This window comes from Equus quagga, chromosome 9 (genome assembly GCF_021613505.1).
Source record: "Equus quagga isolate Etosha38 chromosome 9, UCLA_HA_Equagga_1.0, whole genome shotgun sequence".
Classification (NCBI taxonomy): Eukaryota; Metazoa; Chordata; class Mammalia; order Perissodactyla; family Equidae; genus Equus; species Equus quagga.
Window position 1 is genome coordinate 81219218 of NC_060275.1, and position 27385 is coordinate 81246602.

The 27385-nt window shown below is 44.8% G+C and overlaps 1 protein-coding gene across 1 annotated transcript; it reads right to left on the reverse strand.

Moving 5' to 3' along the window:
• SNX18 (sorting nexin 18) lies at nt 1-27385 on the reverse strand. The gene is made up of 2 exons (XM_046671743.1): nt 25637-27385; nt 1-3369 (listed from the first exon to the last, which is right to left on the reverse strand). Exons 1-2 carry the CDS (start codon nt 27255-27257, stop codon nt 3116-3118), a joined length of 1875 nt encoding a protein of 624 aa, XP_046527699.1. The 5' UTR covers nt 27258-27385; the 3' UTR covers nt 1-3115.

Below are 27385 nucleotides of genomic sequence, written 5' to 3' on the forward strand. Positions count from 1 at the left end.
TAAAGCAACCTTTGTTTATTTTTTAAAAGATAAACATGGCTGATCTGTACTAATCAGAACATTCTGAAGGAAATAAAACACTATTCAACATTTTTAGTCTACAAATAAATAATACCCTGTTTTACTTATTCTGTTAGCCAAAGAAAAGTTGGAAATGAAAAAATTGGATACTGCTTATGGATTTAAAGGTATTAGATACAGTATTTGATTCTGAAGAAATGAAGACATAAATGGAAAAAATGGCTACAGCAATTAATTTAGTAAAGAATGACATTTAAAAGTTTATACATAAACTGTACATGCTTGACTTGACAGACTAAAACATTTTTCAAGTCCTTAATTACGAGAACAGCAGCAAAACTTAAGACAACTAAAAATTGGCATTTAAGAATCTGCTGTATTGTTATGAATAAATGTAAGACAACTGTATCAATGAAGCCCAAGAAAATCCCAATTACTAACCTCTTCAAGCCAACGTGCGCTGACTCTACGTTTCACTTTCGAATGTGCTCCCTTGTTCTGGGTTTAAAATGTACCTTTTCATCCAACAGCCTGAAGAGCACTGGGGTTACACTGCACGGCTGCAGAACCAGGCTCCCCGCATTATGGTCACAGCACAGAAATGACTCCCTCTGTCATTAAAACAGCAAAACCAGGCTCAAGTGCACACCTTCATGGTGTAATACATCATATATCAGAATTATAAATTACAGAAATAAAGACAAATAATGGCATGCAGGGCGTGATAGTTTATTTTTAAAAATTGTACCACACTGATCATGACGACCAGCATACACATTATGATGGCTTTTCTCTTGGGTATTAACATTGCAGTATTTTTATATACTGAAATGTTTCAATAGGACCAAGAACGTTAGAGAAATAAAGATCTTAGAAGAAAATATGGACACTAATAATTAATTTAAACCCCTCATGAATCAGTGGCATTATAATGTTATGTAGTTATGAAGAACGAAACTTCTCTTCTACATAGGCAGCATGAACTTCTACTTCCTTGTATTTTAATCTTTCGTTTTTATAACTTAAGCTACGTCCACGCTGGCTAAAGCAGAAACATACAAGACACCTCAGATAATTTCCATGCTACCATTGCACAAGTTTAGTGATTTTACTTAAAAAAAAAAAAAAAAAATCAAACCACCATCAAAATAAAGAGGCAAATAAAAGTGATTTTCAAATCATTTGAAAAGCATAGTGCTTATTTGTCCAATACAGACTTGAACTTAAATTATATGCTATAATTAATTAATCTCCAAATTTCTGTAATAAAATTAACATTTATATATATATGGGTTTTGTTTATAGAACTGTATTTCGCAATCAACAAGAGAAAGTGACCTTTTAGAGAAAATATATTTGGTTACAGTTCCACGTATCTGTAGTAGAGACAAAGCCACATGATGTTAAATCTGGCTCTAGTTACCTAAGGTATAAAATTTTGATCAAAATTATGATACTCTGATCTTAAAACTTCAACCCATGTGAAATTACTTTTTAGAATAAATGTGCTGTTGACTAATCTTTTCAATAACCTTTCCTTTTCATGACTATCTGCAAACTGACCCTTTTCTTCAATCAATGTGACTCACCAAATATTTCAAACTGACCTCTTTACTTCTGTGTTACCACTTCAATACCCAGGGATTTCTGAGGCAGCATAAGTTTGACTTCATAAAAACAGTAGATACTTTAATCTTTCAGTGACAGTTTTTAAATGTGTAAACTCAAGAATCACATTATTTAGTTCAGCAACTATAAAAACATTGAGATTTTGGCATTTCAAGCCAGAATCTCTTTGTGCTTTTTAAATTAAGCTGCTTTTGAATCTTTTTGGTATTTATCAGCCATTTGTATTTCCCTTACAATAATGAAAGAGCATATTTAAAATAATTTTTAAGGTTAAACGTCCTGGGGGCTTATCAATGCTTAAAAAAAAAATTACTTTTTTCTTTCAGCATTTGGAATAGTAGAAATTGTTTCTGGTCCCTCCTTAGATCAACCAACACTACTTTTCATCACGTATAACACTGAATTTTACAGACATCCCTGAAAAGTTTTTGATTTAAGTAAACGAGTGAATCACAGTGGAGTCTCAATCAGTTAACAGTGTAGATCCATTTAAAAAAAAAAAATCACACTGAATATTAAAAGAAAATCTCCAAGCTAAAAAAAAAAAAGAAAGGAAAACCCTCCTAAGAACTAAAACCAGGTATGTGTCGTCACTGATTCTGTGCTTGTGTCCCCAACTGATTCGACTCCTCCTTCTCCGTGTTATAAGACATGTTCCTTCAAATCTCCACACCAAGTTTCCAGGACACTTGAGGGAAGAGGCTAGACTACCATCGCATCTAAGGGAGTAGAGTGGCACCGTTTTCTTCCCTGATAGACTTCATATCCAAAGATGAGCATCGAGTCTCCCTTTGCTGTGCTCACCAGCATGTATCAGGAGACAAAACTTGCTGTGCACTCTGATGACAGCTGACCCTCCCACCCCGCCCCCAGCGCCACTACGAGGTTACTAGCAGTCTGTCATTGTATGCGCTGGCCTTTCACTCTTTCAATCAGAAAAGTTGTGATTACTTAAAAAGGGGAGGGGGGGGCAGGGTCGAGAAATGAAAAACCAAGAGTCTAAAGGCACAAAGTCGCATAGCTGCTCTAGTTGGAGTTTGTAAACAGAGAACAGGTTGAATTGGGGTAATCCCGATCTATGAGTAAAAGGCATCCACAGCAGGCTTTTGTCCAGCCAGCTTCTTTGAGACCCTTCATGGGTTTTGAGGTCTACAAAGTATGCACTAAAATACCCATACTTCAAAAAGCAATAAGGCAAATAGTATAATCATTATTCCAAAAGTTACAATGGTAGTGTAGGCATACATAGTATAATTTAGTTACAAATGTGGTACTGTTTCTATTATATAACCATATTAACTGTTTCTTTCCTACATAATTATATATTCAGCTGAGTTTCAGTTGAACACAAAACCATCCTTGTACCACCACTGCTAGTTGGCAAGAGCTCTTTGATAGCAGTTTTTATTCTGCTGCAGAAATTATCCTTGAATTGAAAAAAAGTCCACAATCCGATGTCCGGTCATTAAACACTATCATATTTGTGAAGAGCTTCTTCCAACTTCTGTGTCACTTTTTGGAAAAATATTATCTGTTGTTGTAAGAAATGCTGCATCTGCGATTTAAAGTCTCTTACTCGAATTTGATGGAAGTGGTGAATTTCAGCCAAAGTGGCAAAAGATATAGTGTTACAGCGATCCTGAATGCCATCAGCCTTCTGGAGCTCCATCTTCCCTTCTTCCACGTGTCGCCTACTCTCCTTCACTTTGGTAAGAGCTCCTGTAGTTAAGAAAAAATGAATTAAAAAAAATATACATGTATTCCAATGGCATAGCTACATAGTAAACAGACTCTTAGGCACTATAAATACTTGCCTAAACTATTTCGAAGTCCTTTGGAATTCAAAGGAATGACTGTAATTACTTATTTTAAAAAAAGGAATCTGGTGAAGTTTCTGAAAACATCTCCATGACTGAAATTTCACTTATCAAAACTACAGTTCACCATTGATCAAGCATCTACAGCGTGTTTCATCTCTTCCAAGTAGAGATATTATAATTAATAGATGATAAACTGCAAGGAATTGGCCCTAAAAAGGCAAATCAAGAAAACTCTACAGTTTTCACATTCTTAAGAGAAAAGGTGTGACACTATTACATATATATACATGAAAGAGAGTTATCTAAACAACAGATATAAAACAATACCCCACAGAGGATGGGAGCCCACTTCCCGAGAAAGTCTCACTGGAGAATTACTGTAGAAGACTCCAGACTAGATTCTGAAACGTGTTAGCGCCAACTCGGGTTGTGTTTTGGGAATCAGGGCATGTCCCGGAGGGGGCTTGCCAATGTCTGCGGTGTACACTTGGAGGCCACCCTCACTGGTGCTGGCCAAGCCCACGTCTTGTTGGTGATGAAGGGATGAATAATGCATGCATGCCTGCTTCTGACCCCACAGTCCATCAGGAGACCCATACTGGAGCATACGGGGCCCTGTGAAGTAAGGAGTCACCATTTTTCCTTAAGGGGCTGTAAGGAGCAGTGAGTTCTGAGTCTGCCCTAATGAGGACCTGGGAAGGAAGCTAGAGGTGCCATAGCCTCCTATCAAGAAATGTCATCACAGGATGCGTGCGGGGAAGAGGGAAGGGAACAGTCACTCAAGCAGGTGCCACATGAGGGCAAACATTCATTAAAGCGTAGTCACACGAGGACGCAAAAGGCCGAGGATGCTGACAGACAGGAAATAAGGGATATTCGTGGCTTCTTAGAATAAGTGATGATAAAGTACAAATCACTTGATCACAGCCAGCTTGAGAATTTGGATTTCCTGACTCCATCTAACGCTCATTCTACTAAACCATGATGAAAGACAAGAGAAACATCTAGGACACCTGACTTGGCAATCTGAGAACATGATGATACTAAGGGGGGAAAAGTAGCCTGTTTAGAAGGAGGTGGGGAAGCTGAGGGACTTTGTTTCAGAAATGGTCAGTTTTAGCTAATAGTGAAATATACAAGGGAAAAAGCCCTATTTTTAAATTTCTTCAAATCTCCTACAAAATAATATAGAGTAAACCTAGTATTAAATAAAACCCTCAGAGGTCAAACAGTGTACTTTTTTTTCAGGGGAGGGGGGCACAGTTCAAAGACCTGAGAAATTATAACCCACCAACAAATGTTAACATACATATGAATGTATGTGTGTATATTTCCATCTGTTTATTCTCAATGAGATCTTCAAGTGAAAAGCATTAGAGCCCTGGGGCAGAGAGAACACCCCACTTCCACTTAACCCCACAGCAGGGATGTGGGGTCTGCCCCAGTAGAGAGAGGTCGTTTGCATTAACATACCTTCAGGAAGACCCCTTACCAATTCCATTACGAAGCCATCACTCTGAAAGTATGGCACTTTTTTCTACTATGGCTGATAGGACTAGTGAAGCAATAAAATCTGCCTGCTTGTAGTTTATATTAAAAAGAGAAAAAGAAAGAGTTCTCCCCCGAAAAAAGAGAAAAAAATTTCTTGTAGCAAATTTATCTTTGTTATACTTGTACAAGTTTCACAATTTATATACAAAAAAAGAAGTTGAAAAGACAAGGAGAGCATATGAGACAGAATTAAAGGAAAAATTTTTCAAAAAGATGACTGAGAAATGAAATATGATCAAAATGGTAAGAGACAAAGAGAACGAACAGGAAGTTAAGAGGGAAAAGTCTCAGGTGATTTGATGATTTTTTCATCTGATTCCGATCCAAGGTGCCCGAGCCCAGAGTGGACCAGCATCCTCCCCTGCCCAGGTTCCCAGGCATCTGCGTGGCACTTGTTGCCTGCGTCAGTAATACTCTGCAAGGATTACTGTTCTGGTTCTGAGCGCCTGGCTTTTCCGATGGAGAACAAAGTCCACCACAGAGGAGCTCCGAACCCCGGCCCAGGGCTGTGTGAGGTCAACGAGGTTGCAGCGTGACAGACTGCAGATGAGATGACCATATTCTCAGAAACTGCGTTCTGTTCTACACAACTGCGGACGTGCGTCTACAAAAACCAATTTAACAACCAACAATGCAGTGAAAACTTATCATATCAGCATACATTCTCGAAACTCTTGGACACAGCAGCAAAAAACAAATTTCTCTGAGGCTCAAAGACCTTTTGGCATTTAACACCTTTTTTCACGTGTACAGATGAAAGGAGCCAAGGAGAATTTAAGACTCGTTTTTTCCCCCAAGTACGAATTTATTTAGTAAATAATACTCATGTTGCTGTCTTCAAAGTCCCCAAAATGTTGGGCTCTGGGGCAAGAATTTTAATCCGTTTAACAACCATTGATGCAGGGACTAACGGGTACTGAGCACATTGCTAGAACATGGACGCGTTCAAGTCCCCGCCCTCCGTACGTTCTCGAGGAAGCCACCTCGCAAAGCACACTGAGAACAGCGCACATCCGTGACACCAAGTCAAACAGGACCACAGAGCATGTAATTCCACGTGGGAGCTGAATCTGGCTTTCTCCAAGATGACATGAGAATTGTGTCACAAGGAGAAACGCTCAGAGGACCTGCTACATGGCTGGCACTTTGCTGGGGGTGGGAGTGGGGAGGAAACAGGCATATACAACTAGTTAGTGGTGGCTGCCAAAAACAGTAATAATATATGCTAGGCACTTTCCGTATACCATCTCTAACGCTACTGCAGCTTCACAACGGACATTACTCCTATTTTCACAACAGGGAAGCTGAGAAAGCTTAACCAATCTCTTTGAGCCTCAAAGTCACCAGATAACCCAGTAAGAGGCGAAGATGAGATCTGAATGTGTAACTGACTAAAGCAAAGACTACAAATATTTAGATAGAAACTGGAGCCTGAACTGGCGAAAAAGCAAGGTGGGCCTAGGTGAGCAGGGGGCTGGGGGACAGAGGCCGGGCAGCGGAGCATCAGCTATTACCTCTCCTCCCCTTGCCCACCGGCCTCGCCCCCCCCCCCCCCGCCCCGCCCCCAGGCACCGCCCTTGTCCCTTCTCACTTTCCTCATGAGGTCTAAGCTTTTCTTCTGACAAGCAATTCAGAAGGCCTTGTGAGTATGTAAAAGAAACTATATAGGTTTTGAAAATTTCCCTCTGGAATCTTACTAACCTCATTCAATTTACTAATTGTGCCTGTAAAGCTTTTGACAGAAATTAAGAACTACCACCAAAAATAGTAACATGCAACCCCTTCAGGAACACATGGGCTTCGCCTCTCTTTGCTTTGGTACAGTTGGACATCCCAGCACAAAAAAAAAATTACTTTATTTTGCCAACGAGGAAGGACAGAATAAACCACGGAGGAGAGTAAGCACCCAAAAGCTAATTCCACTTGGAATTTTGGTTTAACCCACTTAATGTAATTCAAATACATTAGCATAATGATTTAGGATTGCAGTAGCAGGGAGAGAGGAGAGATAAGATAAGATAAGGGCTCAAACTATTTTTTGAGGTGGCAAGACTTACATGCCTGATACAATTAAGGACTTAGACAAAACAGCATAGGAAGGTATTAAACAGCATACTATAAAAGGACAAACTCTGCTAGAACAGTGAGTGCAAAATGAAATCAAGAAAGATTGTGGGGGCTAGCTCAATGGAGCAGTGGTTAAGTTTGGCGCTCAGCTTCAGGCGGCCTGGTGTTCATGGGTTCGGATCCGGGGCACAGACCTACACGCCATTTGTGAAAGCCACGCTGTGGCAGCATCCCACATACAAAACGGAGGAAGATTGGCACAGATGTTAGCTCAGGGTGAATCTTACTCAAGCAAAACAGAGGAAGATTGGCAACAGAGGTTAGCTCAGGGCCAATCTTCCTCACCTAAAAAAAAATACAAAAAAAAAAGATTATGTCTCCACAAAACTGTACCCATGAATTTAGAGCAAATTAAAAACCACCACCATCTCTTTTATCTGAAATGTAGCTGAAGTGATTTTCTCCCAGATCCACCTTCAGAAGAAAGATGATTAAAGCTGATAAACAATAATAAAAGCTGATAGCAATACACTTTTTAAAAACTCCTAAGAGTTCTTGAATATACCCTGAGTTGAAGAGACAGCAGCGCAGGTCCTTCTGTAAGAGTACAAGCCACTGGCTGTTCAAGTTCAGAATGACAACCCCAAGGGCCTTCAAAATCCCAAGCCCCAAAAGAAGTTATCTATCATAAAATATTTTGAAAAGTTTTAAAATATACTATTTCCTTTAAGAAGAGAATCATTTTTTAAAAATCTTCATCTCACAACCCTCCAGTTAGTTTTTCCATATACTTTTTAACAAACAGTAAGGGTTTAGCTGTTTTCTTTCTTATGAGAAAGACAAAGTCAAATTATTCAATAAGTTAATCATGGAAGTTAACTGACCAGTTTACTGCCTGGGAGTAAACAGAAAAAAAAAAAAAAAAGACACCTTCTTAAGAGCTCCAGCTCTCCATCTGAACACATCGCAGGGTGTTTAAACACTTGGCAGCTGACAAAGAGAACCACCCTCTGGAGTTCTGGAAGCTTCTCTCTACCCCACCTCTTCCCACTGCAGGTCTAAACTCTGGGTTCTCTCAAGACAAAAGCGGGAACATATTTTTCCAATAAAATATTACAAACATTGGTTAGACACAAGTGGAATAGTATTATTAGAACTAGAATTCAGGTTTTATCTCAAATGGCTGTGTTCTCATAGCCGATTTGACAATTCTCAAACTGGGAATTATCTGTCCATGTTTCTACACTTCACATATTTTCATATTTAAAATTTTACATATCCCAAGAAAGACAGAGACAGCCCAACTTTCAATCAGGTTTAGCCTCTAAAAAGTGAGAGGCTGGAGAAAGAAAACTATGGAGGCAGAGTCAGACCACTACAGACTTGGTACTTCTGGGTGAGCCTTGAAAATTCATCTGTAGCTGCTCCAGAGCTGCCACGGACCAGCCGCAGGGCTGCAGCGCAGCATTACGGCATCTTCCAAGCATTCTCTCAGCTGCACTGTGTTTTTTTACCAAACCCAAGAGGAGTGTAAATAAAGGCTAAAAACACCGCCCAGAATCTAAAGAACAAAAGGAACGCACATTTTTATCGTGGAATCAATACGAAAACAGGCAAAAGTTTTCAAAACCTCTACTTTTTAAGTGGCTAATTTAGGAGGACTCTGCTCTGTGCCGGCCCCCTGCCCTCATAAGCATCATATTGCCTCACTTCTTTCACAACAGAAAAGGGAAACGAAAGAATAAGGGACGGAAACCATACAATAAAGTCGAAGGCGGAAAGGGCTCACCATTGGATTAAACAAAAGACCCCATAACACTCCCAGGTGGGGCAACCCAACCGTTCAAAACCAAAGAAAATAGAAAACAGGAGTGATGAGGGGGCAAAACATTTTAAAATGGGAATGTAAGTACGTGACTATGAAATTGTTTCCTGGGCTAACAGACAGACATTGGGTAGCCGCATCTGGAACAGTACACGGGCACAGGAAGATTTTATTACGAAAAGAGAATGCAGGCAAGTATTAAACTCTGAGATTAAACGAGAAGGGGCGGACAATATAGAGCAGTATACCCTTCACAAAACAACCAATAAAGTAGTAACATTTCTAGTTCAGAAGAAAACACAACTTACTAGAAGTGGTGCAGCTCCCCAAGTTACGCAACTGAAGATCAATTCTTCAGATGTTCCGGCAGCACAGGAGGGGCTCCTCAGAAGCCATGCCGTGTGTTTCAGCCGCAGCCGTCACGGTGCTCCCGGCCAGGCAGGAGGCACCGGCCACCCTCCAGGATGCCAGGCTGAGCCCACCAGGCTGCAGTGTCCCTTCCCAGGGGATCTCTGGGGAAGCAGGTCGGGAGGAGCACAGAGACCTCCCCTCGCAAAAATGCTCACACGCAGAGAGGGAATTTTCAGTCGAGCACTCAATCTAATTAAATTAGCTTGGCGACTTATTAGAATTTCTCCACAGGATGGAAAGTTCGCTCAGGAACTGATAACCCTAAGACTCTATTCCAAACGCAGGAGCAAGAACCCTGAGGACCTCCTCCTCAGCGCTCCAGTCCAGACAGGACACCCGCCAGGGAAGGTCAAGGAGGACCGACTCTGAGGTGAGAAGGGCGGAGTTGGTGCCCAGGTTTGTTTTTCTTTTCAGTAGCTGAAAGGGCCTTAGAAAAGCTTTTGGTACAATTCTCTCAACCTCACAAATGAGAGGCTGAGTCACCGGTCCAAAGGCTCACAGCTAATTCGGCTACCATCCCCGCCTGCCTGCCACCTTCCATGTCACACTGCGCACAGGGCCTCCCCTGCAGGAGACAGCTGACCCTCTGTGCGGGACAGAACATGGATCAGTGCCTTAAGACCTGAGGTGGAGACTGACCTGCTACACCCTGTTTACTCCTTTCCACATTAGGAGTGATAAAAGGAAAACTAAACCAGTATTTTGACTTTGCTTTAGGACCTGTTGTTAACAAAATCTCCTGGACTCCTTTGGCCTTCTTAGCTGACTCTGTACATGCAAAATTCCTAACGGGGTTCATTTTTACACTTAGTGCAATTGCCCGGGCTCAAAGAAAGGCACTTTGCCCCTTGCCCATCGCCAAACCCAGTGCCACAAACTCGTGTCCTAATGCACCGCCACCCTGCTCCTACCATTTTCTTTGTATCTTACCAGTGTGGGCCATCTTGCACAGTTTTACAGCATGCTCAGGCTGGAAAGAGCAAAGCATGAAATAAGCACCACCTGGTTCATAATCCATATGTACTCAGTTTTAGAGGGATAATATTACACGTTTGCAACAAATACAAAATAATTAAAACTAAAGAATTTAATCATATGACAAGGTTCATTAATATTATAACCTTAAAGGGCTCAAACTCAAACAAACCCATTTTATAGATTAATTATGATCCAGGACATCAGCCTCATTTTCAAAAGCACCACATTATTTACACAGCATGGCAGTAAATTATTTCCAGCAGTAAAAACTATGTAAGAAGCATTTCGATGCCATTTTGGCTTTTCTGAAAAGAGAGGAGCACAGCTCTGGTGTCATCTAGTCAATCAGCACAAGAGTGATGAACGGTACTGTCACTTCCTTCTGATTTGCAGAGAGAAGTCACTTTGCTGGCAGCTTCTGACCCAGCACAATGGTGTGAGGGGTGGGGGGGAGGGTGCCTCTCACACACCGCACTGCCTCCAGCATTTTCAGCAGGGAGAGCCCTAAACCTAGCTAAGAGGCCATCTAAGCACCAGTTTCCCTCTTCATGCCCCTCTCTTCCCTTCTTCACGCCCCAGAGGGCTTGCTGGCTGCGCCAACCGCTCCCAACCCAACCGGGTCCAGTTTTGCACCTGAACTTTGCCTTCCTTTCCTCGACCAAATCTCTTCTTCTCAGGAAGTTTTGTCCCTCCTAAGACCAAGTATACAAAAGGCCCAGTCACTAGGCAACAGGGATCCAAAGGCTACATTTTCTCTTTAAAAAAAAGAAAAAGAAACAAGCACTTTATTTAATTTTCAAATCAGGAATGTACCAAAAACATTTAGATTTTCTGTCTTCCCAGGGCCCTGCCCCAGAAAATCAAAGCCATGGTGTGAGGGACATTACAGGAGAAACAGGCTGAAGGGCGACAGGGACAGCTGAACAGAAGTTGCCCAAGACTGGACCAGGCCTGTTTTTCTTCATTCCCTGTGCATGTAAAATCTAACAAGCAAATGCTAATTTGGCCAACGTGGCCTACTTCGCACTTAGCCTCTCATCACTGGTACCCACGCCCTCCTGGTCCCTGTGGTCCCTGCTGACTCCCCATTCACTTCTTCCCCTCCCCTTTCCTTCTTCCTTTTTGGTCTCCACCCACTTGCTGATTATTCTTTCCCCTCTCTGCTCCAATATTTACTTTTCAATTTTTTTTCTTAGTAAAACGTTTCAAAAAACAAAGGCCAACCTCCACCTAACAAAGAGAGGCAGGATGGCCGTCCACACAGGCAAAATAGTCACACATGAACATGTGCTCTGTGCAAACCTGCGCTCTGTACTTTGCATGTCTCATTTTCTTCTCTAACCCTCCCAAAGAGCAATTAGCGCTCCCATTTTCAGAGGCAGAAAGTGAAGCATTGGTAAGGTGAATAACTTTACTACAGGTGACTGGCTACAAGTGAACGGAGTCTGCCCAGCTTCCCAACTCAGGCAGCTCCCTTGTCCCTGAACCAACTGGGACTACTCGTCCATGGAGATTTCAAAGCCTCGTGGATCAGCCCCAATACACAGTGCACAACGCCAGCACACGGCCGGGCCCCCTCAGGAGCCTCGTCTCATGGATAAGCAGCCCACAAACTGCCTCCAGGCCCTCAAAATCCTATTCTCACATCAAGCATACTAAGTGCGCTCCAGGCTTGGACCACATTAATAAACTCTGGAGGTGCAAACAGTTAAGACTAAACCCAAGTCAGTGAGAGCAATTTTTTTTGGTTTTTCTTGTGAGGAAGATTTGCCCTGAGCCAATCTTCCTCTGTTTTGTATGTGGGATGCTGCCACAGCATGGCCTGATGAGTGGTGTGTAGGCCTGCACCCAGGATCCAAACCTGCGAACCCTGGGCCGCCAAAGCGGAGGATGCGAACCCAATCCCTACGCCACGGGGCTGGCCCCTGAAAGCAATTTTTGAAGGGACTAAATATCCCTAAAGCCAAGAACTATCAAATTCAAAGATAAAATTAAGTTAAAATTCACTTTCAACTCATTCATAAATGACAAAGAGAACTGGTGAGTCATTTTTTAAAAAGGAGGGAAGAGGGCTGAGACAAGGATAATAAACTACAAAAGGTTGTTTGATAATAAGAAAGATCAATCATTTAAAGAATTCACGCCTCTAAGCTTGGTTTGGTCCTGAAGAGACAATAAGCAGTAGTCCGTTCTAGGTAAAAGCCTCGTTATATCCTAATTAAGCAGCCCTTACAGCTTCATTCAGCAATCACCAAGTGTGTAAGGGCAGGATGACATTTACCATGAATGAAGGCATTCAGCTGAGTGTGTCACATCTTAAAACATTGGATTACTTTTCCTCACTACGCACATCCATTCATATAGCTCCCCTGGTTCCAAAAATGCAGAGGGAAACCACACGCTTCTCTCTCGTGGCTTACTTGGTAAAGCGAGCTGTTACATAAAGGTTCTTGTGTTTCAGCTTACACTGAATATTAAATATGTGATACAGTTACCAGGGTGATAGATTCAAGAGAATTCTGTAAACACAGTGTGTTTTTATTTCAGAAGAGTCTGGATACAATGGTGAAAATGTTGATCTGCCTATGGCCAAGCAAATATAAAGACTTTAAAATCTGAGAATAGGAAAAGAAGAGTGTGTATCATTTCTTAAAGATTTTATACCCACAGAATCTTAATAAAATGAGGTAGAAAGAATATCCCTGATAATCGTGAATATACAATAAAATTACTAAAAAACAACTTATTTTGTAAAATAAAACCCATATAATGGTTTAAGTTCAGAGAACACGACTGATGCCTGAGGTCTGCAGCTCATAACTCCTAATTTCCTAATCCTTTTATTCCTGATATCTGGGCATGGATATTGGTCTGTACAATTAAGGCAGCATTAGGTATGTTTGCAAGCTGCCAGCACTCTGGGTTTAGATGACCTTAGACATACAAAAAACATTTATACCAAAGAGAAGAGTGAATTTGGAAACTATCATTATTTAATCAAAGGTAAAACCTTAGTTTCTTTTTTTCTAGCAAGATAAAGGGAGACCCAAGCTAAAATCAATCTAACAGAAGCTGATCCAGACAAGCCCCTCGATATGGGGCAGGGAGAGGGCGGAGTGGGGCCAGCTCTGGAGAACAGAAACGGGGGAGCCGTGCGCTGCATGCCCAAGGCCAGGGTCCTTGACGGCACGTATGCTTCTGAGAGCACTGCAGTTAATACTGTGGTTAGAATATTTTCTAAGAAAACATTTCTTCCTTTCAAATATTTTCCCCCAATAATGCCTAGTTTTTAACTTCAGAATTGTGACTGTAAACCCCAGTGTAACAAATTGCTACTTAGGCTATGGTGCACTAACTGGTGAGCAGCACGCATTAATCACCTTCCTTAATGCCACCGCCGTGGCCATTAGGACGGGCACCTCACATCACTTTATGATCACTAAGCTTTGCACACAATCCCTAAATCAGCTGTTTTAAACTTAAGAACACCCTCGACCCCGGGGTTTTCCTGCTTCCTCATGCTGGCAGGGACCAGGGGTCCAGTGACTATGAGTCTTTACTCTGGCTGCATGTGACTTCCTCGAATTAGATCATAATTAACCGATTACAGACAAAACAAAGCACCTAGAAACCTATCAAGATTTAAAACACACACAAAATACAAATTGCAAAATGTGAACACTTACAGATGACCCATTTAAAGATGTCTCGCTGCAGACAATGGGTGGTTTTTGTGAAAATCGCAAATGTCAATATAACTGAATACAATAAAAGGGCCAGAGAACGGGATCTCTAGGGCTCCCTTCAGCCCCATTCCTTATCTTCTCCCACTGATCCTGCTCCTCTTTCAACCCGCCTATTTCTATTACTGGCATCACCACTTCCTCTCACCCAAACTTAAAACCTCAAAGGTAACTCTAGACTCCTCAAGAGAGCCACGCCTCACCACAACCTGCCAGTCTATCCGGACGGTGTCTCGAGGTCACCTGCTCCTTTCCAAATCCACCTTCATGCCTGGTCTATCCCAACAGCCTCCTCACATCTGTGCTCAGCCAACAGGAGGAGCTTCCCAAAGCCCTGCCTGGGAGCCAGGCTGCACAGGGTGAAGGACGCCTCCAAAAGCTTGCAGTTAAACTTCTGTGGCTCAGATCCTGTCTGCAAAATGGGGATAATGACGTATGTACCTCAGAAGCTCCCACGAGGTTTAAGTGGATATAAAACATGAAGCATCAGGCCCGCCACACAGTAAGCCCTCAAAATACATTAGCTATTTTTATCACCATTCAGATGTCTCTCTTCGCTTCCAAACCTTTAGTGGCTGCTGACTGCCTACAGAATCAAAGCAGGCATACTACTTACTGCAACGCAGAGCGCCCCGGTCTCAGGTCAAGGCAAAACGAACTCAACTCCTGGCCCTCCTTATCAGCTGTGTGATCCTGGAAATCCCTGAACTTCCCCGAGCCTCGGTTTTCACAGGCATCAAATGGGGATAACACTCTTCTGGGGGAGGTCATAGCTGTACTGGGTTGACTAGTATCCCCCAAATTCACATCCACCCGGAACCTGTGACTGAGACCTTGTCTGGAAACGGTCTTCGCACATGCCATCAGTTTAGGCGAGGTCATACTGGATGAGGGCAGGCCTTAAATCCAATATGACCAGTGTCCTTAACAGAGGAGGACAAGACGAAGAACCAGACACACAGGGAGAGCCCAGGTGAAGGTGGACGCCTAGGGTGGAGCGAGAGTCTGCAGGCCAAGGCACACCAACAACTGCTGGCAACCACCGGAAGCCGGAAGAGGCAGGGAAGGAGCCTCCGCTGAGGCCTTTGGAGGGAGTGTGGCCCTGCTGACACCTTCATTTCAGACTCCTGGTCTCCAAAACTATGAAAGAATCAATTTCTGTTGTTTTAAGCCGCCCAGTTCGTGGTAATTCGTTACAGCAGCCACAGGAAACTAATACAACAGCTAATAACGGATGCTTAAAAATATATGCCATACAAAATGGTTATTCCACGTTACACAGGAGGAAACCGAGGCAGAGAGACAGTAAGTCCATGGTCCAATGTTACCCAGAAAAGCTGGAATTCAAACCCATCTGGTTGTAGAGAACATGCTCAAAAGCACTCTGCTGTCAGACCCTCCCCTGAATGGAATCAGACCCAATATGCAACTGTCCAGAACACTGCTGCTCATACGTAAGTACTCCACAAACGGCAGCAATTACTATTACTACCCATTGTCCAACCTCTCAACCTGCTTGACCTCCAAGTCAAAGGTCAGCGAATATTTTCCTTGAGGGTCAAGTAGTAAATACTCCATGCTTTGCAGGTCAAGAGGCAAAATTTGCGCTATTATGTAGGTACTTAGACAACTGTTAAAAATGTAATCATTTAAAAACGTAAAAGCCATGCTTAGCACAAGTGCTGAGAACAAGCAGACGCCTGGGAGGGTCTGGCCCACAGGCTGCAGTCTGCAGGCCCCAGCTCCCTCTCCAAGCATCTCCAGTGGCCCCACAGTCCCTGGCCTGCAGGTCATTTTACACTCCCCCCTCTCCCTTACCCCATGCCTGTTGGCAAACAGCCCCTTCCGTCTCCTCCCTCCCCTTCCATGGACACTGCCTCAGTTGAGGATTCATCATGTCTTGCCTGAATCACTGCAGACGTTTCCCATCTTGCCCCACCCTGAGTCTCCCTTTACACCTTTACTCCTATCCACTCCCCAGAGTTAATTAGCCCCTCCTTGTCCTACTTCAGATCGTGGCACACGCCTATGACTGTATGTGTCACACTGCATGGTGATAGCTACTCACCTGTCAGTCTCGCTCACTGACCTGAGCACCAGGTATGCAGTGTATCTATTATTATATGCTTATCGAACCCATCCTAAAGCATTTCCAAGATCAAGAATGCACTCTCCATCTATGTTCCTCCAAAAGTCAAAATACGACCATCTTTCAAAGAGGAAAACCAAATGCTACCCACCCAAGCCTCTAAGGCAAACGACAGTATCTCTTCGTCCTCTTGACCCCCATGTACTCTCTTACTCTCAGCACCAGGTTAACCCTACCTTTTATTTCAATTCTCTCCACACACATCCTACCTCCCTTATGGAAGTGGAAGTGTGAAGATGAGGGCAGGGACGTACTGCTCAACACCTAAGCCCAGTGTTGTGTGTACCCATGTCATTCAACAAGGTGAACGCACTCTGTCTGGATCTTATGCTCTGAATTAAGCAAAAGGAACCCCAGTAAAAGTATTATAATGAAAGCCTAAAAAGAGGAAAGAAGTGTATATATACAAGCTTAAACACTAAGAATCAATATGAACTGAAATCATGAGGTACACAATATTCATTTTTCTGGCACATAAAATAAAGCATTTTCAAATTTCCTCTCCTCATGCCAACGAATTCTGGAAAGTCACTTCACAGATATATAAGTCTAAGACTTTTAAATCACTCACATGTTAATTAATGACTTCACCCATGAAATATATCCAGATCCTATCTTTATTTCCTGTACAGTTTTAAACTCTATTATCGTCATCATGTAAACAGAAAAACAAAAACATTCTATAAATCACAGAAGACATCTATTTCTAAATCAACCAAGAAGTACGTACTGAGCGCCTACTTCATTACTTCGACAAGCATTCATTAAGGACTCATGTGCATGTGCAGAACAGAGGAGCTACACACCAGAGGAACACAGAAACAAGACCCGCACAGGAACCAAGAACTGAGCATACCCTTCAGCATTCTATCAGCAGGATTACTTGGAAAAGGACAGGGCTCTAAGCGGGCTACTCCCAGGAGGGGAACGACATCTGAGGCTTGACTGTCTGCACACGTTTTGGGGTGGGGAGATACAGAACAGAACGCAGGAGCCGGTCAATCTAAAAAGATCAGACTCAAGTCCTGATCACCCATCCCCACCCCCGTCCCACTCACAGCCATCCTCATCTCAGTTGATGGAAACTCCATTCTTATTGTTGGTGTCACTCTTGGTGACTCCTCTGCTAGTGTCACTCTTAGTGACGCCTCTTTCTCTCATGTGCTACATCTGATCCCTGAAGAAAAGCTGTTGATTCTACCTTTAAAATACATCCTGAGGGGACTCCATCATCACCATCTCCATCGTCCCCACCTGGTCGAGGCCACCATCCTCTCGTACCTGGATTAGTGGAATTCCTTCCCGTTGGCTCCTTGCTCCTACCTCTGACACTCAATCCCATCCCCCATTCTATACTCTACACAGCAACTGGGTTAAGTTCATTAAACGTCCAGTTGAACATCTTTCCTTGACTCAAAACCCTGCAATGCCTCCCTTCTCACTTGGGCTTTTACTCCAGTCCTGAAAATGACCTACAAAGCCCTACAAATCGGACCTTCCGTGACCTCATCTCCTACTCGGATCCTCTTAGTTCCAATTCCCTGGCCTCCCTACTGTTCTCAGCCTGCCCAGGACACGCTCACCCCAATGCCTTTGCTCTAGCTGCACCCTCTGCCTGAAAAGCTGTCCTCTAGACACCGGTGTGGCTAATCCCTCACCTCCCAGGTCTCCACTTAAATGGCCCGTTCTCAGTGAGGCCCACTTTGACCATTCTTTTCAATACTTCATTCTGCCTCCCCATGCCCTCATGCCCTGCGCCACCTTTTTTTTTTCCCCAACTCACACCATACTCCACCATACATTATAATTTACTTACTGGGTGTGTTTTTCCCTGGGTGTCTCCACCCTACTAGAATGTCAGCTCCACAGAGCAGCAATCTCTGTTTTGGCCACTGATGCAACCCTAGCATCTTCAATAGTGCCTGATCTCTAGTGGGCACTTAAACATTTGTGAAATAAAATCTGGTTTACCTTTCAGAGGATCCTGTGAATAATTCTAATGATTTTAGCTCCCCCTCCTTCACCACTGTCTCCTGACCTGCTAAACAATACATAAAATTCCACCATCAGAAGAGAAAAGTTAAAATCACAGCGAGAGACAAAAAGTTCCAAGATAAAGAGGAGGAATGACATGTGGACTAAAACTCATTCACACTAAAGTTTAACCGAGCTACAAATACAAGATCAATATCAGATTGTTTCTACTTTTGGAAGAGATACAGTATTTAAAATTCAAAGTGAAGAACAAAAGGAGGGGGACCATGACGATTTCTCTCTTTGGTGGCCCTATCAGTTACATCCCTCATTCGGGTCAGAGAAGTTGCTCCAGCATCCCCCAGGCCGCAGCTTCAGGACACCTGGCGGCTCTCACTAGCAGGCAGGAGGCCAGGTATTGATCACTTTTGCTTTCGCAGCACCTGGCAGGCTAAGCCTGCGATACACATTTGCCGATCTAAGTATATGTGTGTGAATTTTCTTTCACATCAACTGATAAAAGGATTTTCATGCTCTTAGATTATAAAGTCACATAAGCAGACAGAACGCTACTGAAACTAGCCTGAAATAATGCCTAAATGTTCATCATATACTTAGGAGGATTTTATATTCAATATAGGAATGAAGCTATTAAAAAAAACAACCAACAAAATGGTACCTAGGAAATCATGAACCTCACATTGACAGCTGAGGAACAAAGCTTGGAAACGTTACAGTGATTTGCACAAGAACACAAGTAAGTTGGGGCGGAGCCAGCAGGAGACAATTTACACAAACCCTTCAATGTAAACAACAACAAACTGGGGCCTCCCAATAACACCCATCTTTAGTCCTCGGTCACCCTTTCTCCTGGAGGGCACACAGGACAGACAGCCGTATTAAAATACAACAGTTAGCTGCTGTACCATCGACTCCTTGGGCTTTTCTACTTTTGCCTGCAATCCTGGGCACAGGCTATCAGGAAGGCAGGATGGGAAGATTACTGGAGTTGTCTTTTAAAGGGGAGTGCCTCTCATTTTAAAAGAACCTTTCTACTTTTCAAAATTAAGTATTTAGGGAGTAGCTACTGAGAACCATGACATGTCATCCTCCTGATGACCTTGTGAGGAAGTGTTCCCACTCTGCCAACCAGAAAACCGAGGCTCATGGAGGTTCAAATAACTTGTTCCAAGCTCCCACCTCCGCACTGGTCCCCCAGAGACCATGCCGGGACTCTGCACAGGGGGCTCCTGGCTTGGGATGCCCCCCTTCACTGGCAAGGCTGACTCCGCTCCCCTGTGCGACTCGGGCTGGCCCCATGTGCTCTGCGTAGCCTTGGGAGGCTCCAGCTACCTGGCACCCGGCTTCTCCGCCACTAGTCAAAGAACGCACCGAGGAGCAAACAGTCCCGTCCACCCCTCCCGCAGACGCAGATCCAGGCTGTGCCCTACAAAGGTGAGACAACCACGGTAGAGGTCTTCTGGACACAGTCTCCCCAAACAGAGCTAAGCATTACTGTGTCATTTTATTTGTGATTATCATTTAGTTAATGATATTACAGAGCTTCATAAACAGATGGCAAAATAAATCTAACTTGGTATTACGCTTTGATTTAAAAATACTGTGAGACCAAATGTTGGAGAGGTTGTGGAGAAAAAGGAACCCTCACACACTGTTGGTGGGAATGCAAACTGGTGCAGCCACTATGGAAAACAGTATGGAGATTTCTCAAAAAATTAAAAATAGAAATACCTTATGACCCAGCCATCCCACTGCTGGGTATCTATCCTAAGAACCTGAAATCAGCAATTCCAAGAGTCCCATGCACCCCTATGTTCATCGCAGCATTATTTACAATAGCCAAGACATGGAACCAACCTAAGTGCCCATCAACTGATGATTGGATAAAGAAGATATGGTATACACACACACACACACACACACACACACACACACACACACACAATGGAATACTACTCAGCCACAGAAAGACAAAATTGTCCCATTCACAACAACATGGATGGACCTTGAAGGTATTATGTTAAGTGAAATAAGCCAGACAGAGAAAGACGAACTCTGTATGACTCCACTCACAGGTGAAAGTTACACATAGAGACAAGGAAAATTGATTGGTGGTTACCAGGGGAAAGGGGGAGGGGGGGAGGGCACAAAGGGTGAAGTGGTGCACCTACAACATGACTAACAATAACGTACAACTGAAATTTCACAATGTTGTAAACTATCATAATCTTAATAAAAAGTTAAAAAAAAAATACTGTGAGACAATACAACAATAGATTTTCATTCGGCCTGAAGAAAAGGAACATAGTTTAAGGGAAGTGTCATGTTTGTAAGGGAACTGACATCCCCCTTCTCCTTATAAAACTTCTCGAACGTTTGGGTCCCACCATCATATTTCAAAATCCTAAGATAATCAGACAGAAACTTGTGCGGATGACATTTCTGAATAAAGAGGAAAGTCCAAAGGAGTCCAAGAGCGAGTAGGAGTGCGGGTCCCTTCCTCCTTTCAGTTCTGTGGTGATCAGCCTAACAGACCGGCTTCCTGGTGTGATGCTGAGGACTTCGTGGCTTGAAAAAGAAGCCTGCGAAGCCAGTGACGGGGTGAAGTGAGCAGCACCGGCATGAAGCTTCATGACCAGGACTGCCCACGCCCAGTCACACTGACGTTTAACACAAGGGACTCAGGCATCTGCTTCAGAGACCCCAGAGGTAACCTTATTTTTACTAAGAAAATACAGATTGAGCCAACAGTTAAGGCTAGAACTGAAGTTTCCTTAGAAAACAGCTGGGGGTGGAAGTAGGGGAGAGGAGAAATGGGTTCAATTAAGACAGGGCCAAAACAAAAAAAGATGAATGACCTCAATTTCTAGCCCAGAGATTTCAAAATGAGGATGAGTCTGTAAACAGCCCGCTTAGTAGACCTCTGCACTGTATTCCTGGCACAGTCCTCTCAGGGCTATTTTTAGCCACAGGAGAATGGGGAGCCAGAGGGAAGGGCTTACCTTGCAGCCCTGCTGGGAGGGACTCCTGCTATCTTTAATTAATGTCTGAGGGACAGAAGACCCACCCCACACGTGGTGAAAGGAAGCACAATGGTGAAATTCTACCCGCCAGACTGAGAGGCCCATTACTGGTGTCCCATTCCTGAGGTCCTGGGGCTATTTCTTGTTGAAAGGAAGGCTCATATGGAACGTTTACAGACGCAATGAGGTAGACTGCATATTTAATTTAAGAGGACAGAAAACAGGACCGCCTCACCGTCTAGTTCTGTCTTCCCTGCTTCACACACTCAGACTAGAGTTTACCAACAAATCATTTTTACATTTTATACCTTCTCTCTGGAATAAAGAAATTTCACTCTAAGTGTCTCCCTCCAGATATCTAGTCCATATTCATAAACAAAGGTGAAATCAGCATTTCTCATAATCTAATCTTTAGTCTCTCCCTTTCACAATACCCCCAAGAGATAAGCCTAAAGCTTTTAAACCACAAACCACAACGACTCTCTGCCATCCAGATTTAGCCTTATGAAATATCAGAGATTAATCATATCTTTAGAAACAGAACTGAATATGCTGAGCAGCTCAAAGTGAAATATGCTCTATGTTCTACCCCAAACTCACCAACATCAGCCTATAAAGGCATACTGCAGGCAGGGATGATAAAGAGGGAGAAGACAAAATGCTACCATTTCAGGAAAAGAAAATTGAGACCAGAGGCTTACAAAGCTGCCAGTGACAGACCTGTGCATGCTGCCTAGTCGAGGATCAATGAGCTGCCTATGAACAAAGAATTTAAGCGACTCCTGTTACGACAAAGCGAAATATGAATAAAATTCAAACAGATTCTGAATCCCCATTTACAGTACTGCACACTACAGCAAACTGCCTTCTTCCTCCACTCGACTCCATTAACGGAAATAGGTTTGTTTATCTAAGACTCTATTAGTTGATGCAAAAAATAGAATTACAGAATTCTCTTTTAGCTAAAGGAACCATATGGCTCTCTTCACTTTTGCAGAAAGGACTTACACGAAAACTATTATTAAGTTTAAGCAATGGTTTCAGTACTAAGTATAGTCAGAAAAATGCTAGTCCACCACATTTAAGAGTATATGAGTTTTCCACCCTCATTCTGGAGATGGTTCCTCACCAGCCTCAAATGTCCATCCTGAGACCAGTTGCTTTTCTGAATGAGACAGGAAGGCAGGCTGCAAAATGGATGGACGTCCTCACACCACAGAAATATTACTCACTGGCTGTAAAGGGGGGTCTAGTAAGGCCCGCTTCCCCTCCCAGTTTTTACTACATAAGCCTAGGTGGAAAGGAGGGGAATGCCATGAGATGACCAAGTAAAAAGAAAACCATGTGGAAAGTATGTGAAAAGATCATCAATTTGCTGAAGAAACTTATGGCAGGACTGACAAACTATGGCCAACTGTCCAATAGAACCTTCAGCACTGATGGAAATGTTCTCTATCTCTGATGTCCAGTATGGTGGCCGCAAGCCAAGAAGCAGTGGAAATAGAGCTAATGCGACTGAGGAACTAAATTTTTAAATTTTATTTCATTTTAGTTAACTTAAATTTCAATAGCCACATGGGGCTCACAGACCCAACACTGAGTAGCACAGGTCTAGAACTCTGGGAAAGCTGATCACAGCAGTCTCCCGGATAAGAAAAAACCCGAAGAGCCCAACGTTCCTGTCCTTTCCTCCAGGAATTAAGGGAAAAAATCTAATTAACTTGCCTTCGTAACTGCTTTGTAATTAAAAAGCCCTTTCTAATCATTTGTCTCATCTGAATGTGCACCTCCTAATATGAGAACACGCAAAATGCAGAAGTAGTGGAACTGCTTTCCTCTTATTGTAAACAATGAGTCGTTAAGAGGTGAAATTGATTATTTTGAATTTTAAAATTTCTCCCTAAGTTGAAATATAAACTTTGGACCAAATACAACAAAAATATTGTTTAAATTGCTTAAAGATTTTTTATTCTTTCTTTCTTTTTTGGTTGTCCTCTCAAAAGGCACAGTAAGACCTTTGATGTGGTTACGCTTTGAGACCTTGGAGGAAAAAAAACTGTAAACAAAATCCCCAAGTGCTCAGACTGAAAAAGATTCATTCCAATAGCAACTGTGTAGTTAAGGGGGAGTGGAGGGTGAGCTGCTCTTTATAACCACAAGTTCTGAACATCCAGGACATGTTCAAAAAGCTTTATTCAGCCTGGCTTATGATATTCATCTCATCTTTATTCCTCAAAATCACCAACGCTAGCATCCCTGATAACCTCCGGTTGTAAGCGAATGCTTTTAGCCTTCTGCCTCGCACAGGATAGCTTTCAGTAGCAGTACATTCTAAACATATGTCATCTAGGGACACGGCTCCCTTTACGTTACACACCAGGGCTCCAGCAGAAACAAACTATATTGTTCTTTCCAAAGTTCCTACAGATTATGTTGAGTGCCCTTGAATCTGTTTAAACAACATAAAATTGGTATCAGTTTTAATGAAGGAAGTTTCTCAAATCTCAAGCAATAGGAGACAATTTTAGTTCTAGGATTAAAAAAAATAAACTACATGACTTAGATACAGAGACTACTGAGGTAAACTCAAAATAGACCTCAAAACAAACACCACACCTTTTCTAATAAATAATTTCCACAGCAGGGTACCTGACAAGGCTGAGTGTGTGGGCCGAATGACAGTAAACCAGTGAATGAACTGATGCCACCGTGGAGCAGCCAGCCACCTGGCTGCAGGTATCTGTTCTTAGTTCTACCCTTCCCGCTATTTACTCACAATCTGCATAAACTCACAGAAATATGTGAAAAGGCAGCCAGCTTGGGTGCAGACAGATGTCACACAATTGAATTTAAATGTAAGGTCCTACCTTAAAGTCTCAAACCATCAGTCCCACAAGCACCAGCCAAAAAGTCAAGAATTTCTCTCAATTTATGCAGAAAAAGGCATAAGGAATGTAGATGCAAGTTCCATATAGGCCACAGCACTATGGTTGCTCCAATAGCTAATTCAGTCTTAGACCGCATTTACAAAACGTAAAGTGCCAAGAAAGTTACATTCTCCGCTAAGATGAGTACTGCAGATGTTTGAGGGCACTGCATTTCAGCAGGGGCCATGGCCCGGTCAGTGTCTGAAGGAGCCCCCATGGTGAGTCAGAAGGCTAGTCACACACTTGGAAGGGGAAGGAGAGCAGCAGAGGGGAAGGAAGCGAGACTGCTGTCTCCAAAGGTCTGAGGGCTGACATGTGGATGAGAAAGAGACTTATTTCAGGAAACAGAATCAAGAGAGGCGAACTTTAGTTCAATACGAGGAAGAGGTCGAAGATCAGGGTTGTTCGTAATGGACTGGCCCACCTGGAAAGGCAGTGAGCCCCTCCTTCCGGAAGCGCAGACCTGACACCCAAGGCGGTTTCCACCACAGAGGGGGGTTAAATTAGGTGACTCTCCTTCCTCCTCTCCCCCACAATGGCCAGAAGACATCCACAGGCAAGATCCCTCCCGAACTCCAACACCTCCCCATTCTCTCCCACTCAAGGCATTCCATCAGAATGCAAATTCATGAGTAATGGCAGGACACACATTACTGCCCTAATTTATAAGAAATAATATGCAAATCTGAGTGCTTTAACAAAAACTACTAACAAAACAAGCTCTGACACTGTGCAGCTTACTCACTGGGATTCCAGAAACACTGCTCTCAGACACAACACTCAGACTGCACATTCTGTATAGCTTCTCTACATCACTTTCCTAAATAATATTCTTAATCTCAGTCAGTTAACAGACTCCAAACTCAAAACGACTGAGGTTAAGTAGATTTTCTTAAAACCTCCTGAATTAGAGTGAGTCTTTTCCCTCATTTTATGAACACCGCAAGCAAGAAGCCTGTGCAGGAAGTTCTTAAACTGCCCCAGCTAACACCACCAAGAGCTGATCCTGATTCCTCTACCAAACCAGGGACTGAAGGTACGGAGGGAAGACAGCAGACTTACCTTTATTTGCAGATATCTGTTCTTTCCCATTATCTCCATAATTCCTGGAACGCATGCCTAAGCGACACTGCAGTGTTCAAATGGATGCCTAATACGGTTTGGGTCCGTTCTAATTCTACCCCAGACACAAGATTATAGATGCCAGAAACTCATTACTCAACTTTTCAAACTCTAAAATGATAGCACTGTCATGAAAGTACTCTCAGAAGCTTCTCTGAAGAGTACCCACTCCCTGTTTGGAAATACTTTGAGAAGGAAGCTACCTCCCCACGATCCACCGTGCACTCAGGGAACCTGCCTAGCTGTCCACATCCCTAATGGATCCCCGACCTGTAGGATATTAATCTGGCACAGACAACGGTATTTCTGTCAAAGTCACCCCTTTCTGACTGTACAGCACATTCCATACCAACTCCTCTAAAGGCCAGGCTTTACCTTTCTGAACGTGGATGATGTCGGGGAAGTTGGCCAGGTGCCCCTGATACAGCGCTAACAGGTCCATGACGGGGTCCAGGTCCTGCCTGGGCTGATCGGCGAACAGTTCGCCGATGGCGTCGTAGGCATCTCCGGTGAAGGCGATGGCCTGGTTCAGGCCGGCCGAGAAGGCCTGCTGGTCCAGCTCAAAGGCCTGGCTGAGGCCGCGGAAGGACTGGCCCACCTTCTGATACTCCTTCTTGAAGCCCGTCACCTGCTTGCGCGCGAACTCGTTGGCGGTGTGGTTGAGCTGCAGCGCGCTGTCGTCCATCTTCTTGGTGAAGCACTTGAAGCCGTCGATCTTGCTCTCCACCTCCTGCAGGTCGAGGGCGGCGGCGGGGGGCGTGCTCAGGGTCAGGAAGAAGTTGGCGCCCACCATCTCGTCCTTCTCGGCCTTCCTCTTGCCCTGTTTCCAGGCCTTCTCGTCGGTGCTGCTGGGGCAAGTGAGGAAGTGCTGGAAGACGTCGCACTGCGCCAGCACCGGGTGGCTGGCCATGTGGTTCATCCACCAGATCAGCCCCTTCCTGCGCTTGGAGATGAAGTCCTCCTCGAAGCGGCCGGTGGCCTGCTTCTCGGGCAGGTGAGGCACCGAGATGACAGGGAACTTCTCTGCCAGGCGTGCGTACAGCCAGTCGAAGTGCTTGTAGCGCCGATGCACCGGCACCTGCGTGTGCGTGGGCACCAACTTATAGGAGATGTAGCTCTTCATGCCCTTGAACTTGGTCTGCTTGGTGGGGTCGTCGATGGTACACTGGAAGGGGTAGGGGTTCTCCTGCCACTCGGGGCCGTAGGGCCCCAGCACCACGCACAGCTTGTCCCCATCCTTCACGAAGCCCGACGCCTCGCCGAGCACGAAGGCCTCCCCGCCCGACTTGACGAACGTGGAGAAGCGGTTGAGGTTGCGGCTCACCGTGGCCGAGCTCTTGGCCCCCGACGGGTGGTGCTGCGGGGCCGCCGAGCCGCCGCGGGAGCCCAGCGACAGGTCCGAGCGCGTGGACAGGCGGTAGCGGCCGGCCACGCCGCCCCCCGACGACGAGCCGTCGAGGTCCGGGTACGCGCCGCTGCCCAGCGCGCCGGGCTCGTCGGCCACCGTGGAGCTGTCGTCCCACTCGTCGTCCCAGTCATCGTCGCTGCCCTGGCTGGCCTGGTAGCCGCCGCCGTAGAGCTGCTGCGGCGACGGCTGCAGGGCGCCCCCGCCGTATGAGAAGCCCGCGCCCGGCGGCTGGAAGGTGCTCGGCGGCGGCGCCTGCTGCGGCTGCAGCAGCGGCTGGAAGGCGTCGGGCGGCGGCTTGAAGGAGGCGGGCGGCGCGGCGGGCAGGGGCTCGAAGCCTCCGGGCGGCACGTTGGCGTAGCGGGCCGGGGCGCCCGGGCCGCCGTCGCCCGCCGGGCCGGGCTCGGGGGCGCGGATCACCTGCACGTACGAGGCCGGGAAGAGGCCGCGGTCGCCGCGGCTGTTGACCCCCTCGAGCCAGCCCTCGATGTCCTGCTCGCTGCACAGGCTCAGCACCTCGTGCTCCCGCAGCGAGATCTCACCCGGGTTCTCCGACCTGAAGTCGTACAGCGCCCGGGCGCGCAGCGCCATGGTGCCGGCGCCCCGGGTCCGGGCCCCGCGCCCTGGCGCGCCGAGAGGAGCCCCGAAGGCGGCGCGCACTCCCGCGCCGCTCCGCTCCCTGCGCCGACTGCCGCGCTGGGCCGCCGCTGCCGCCGGCC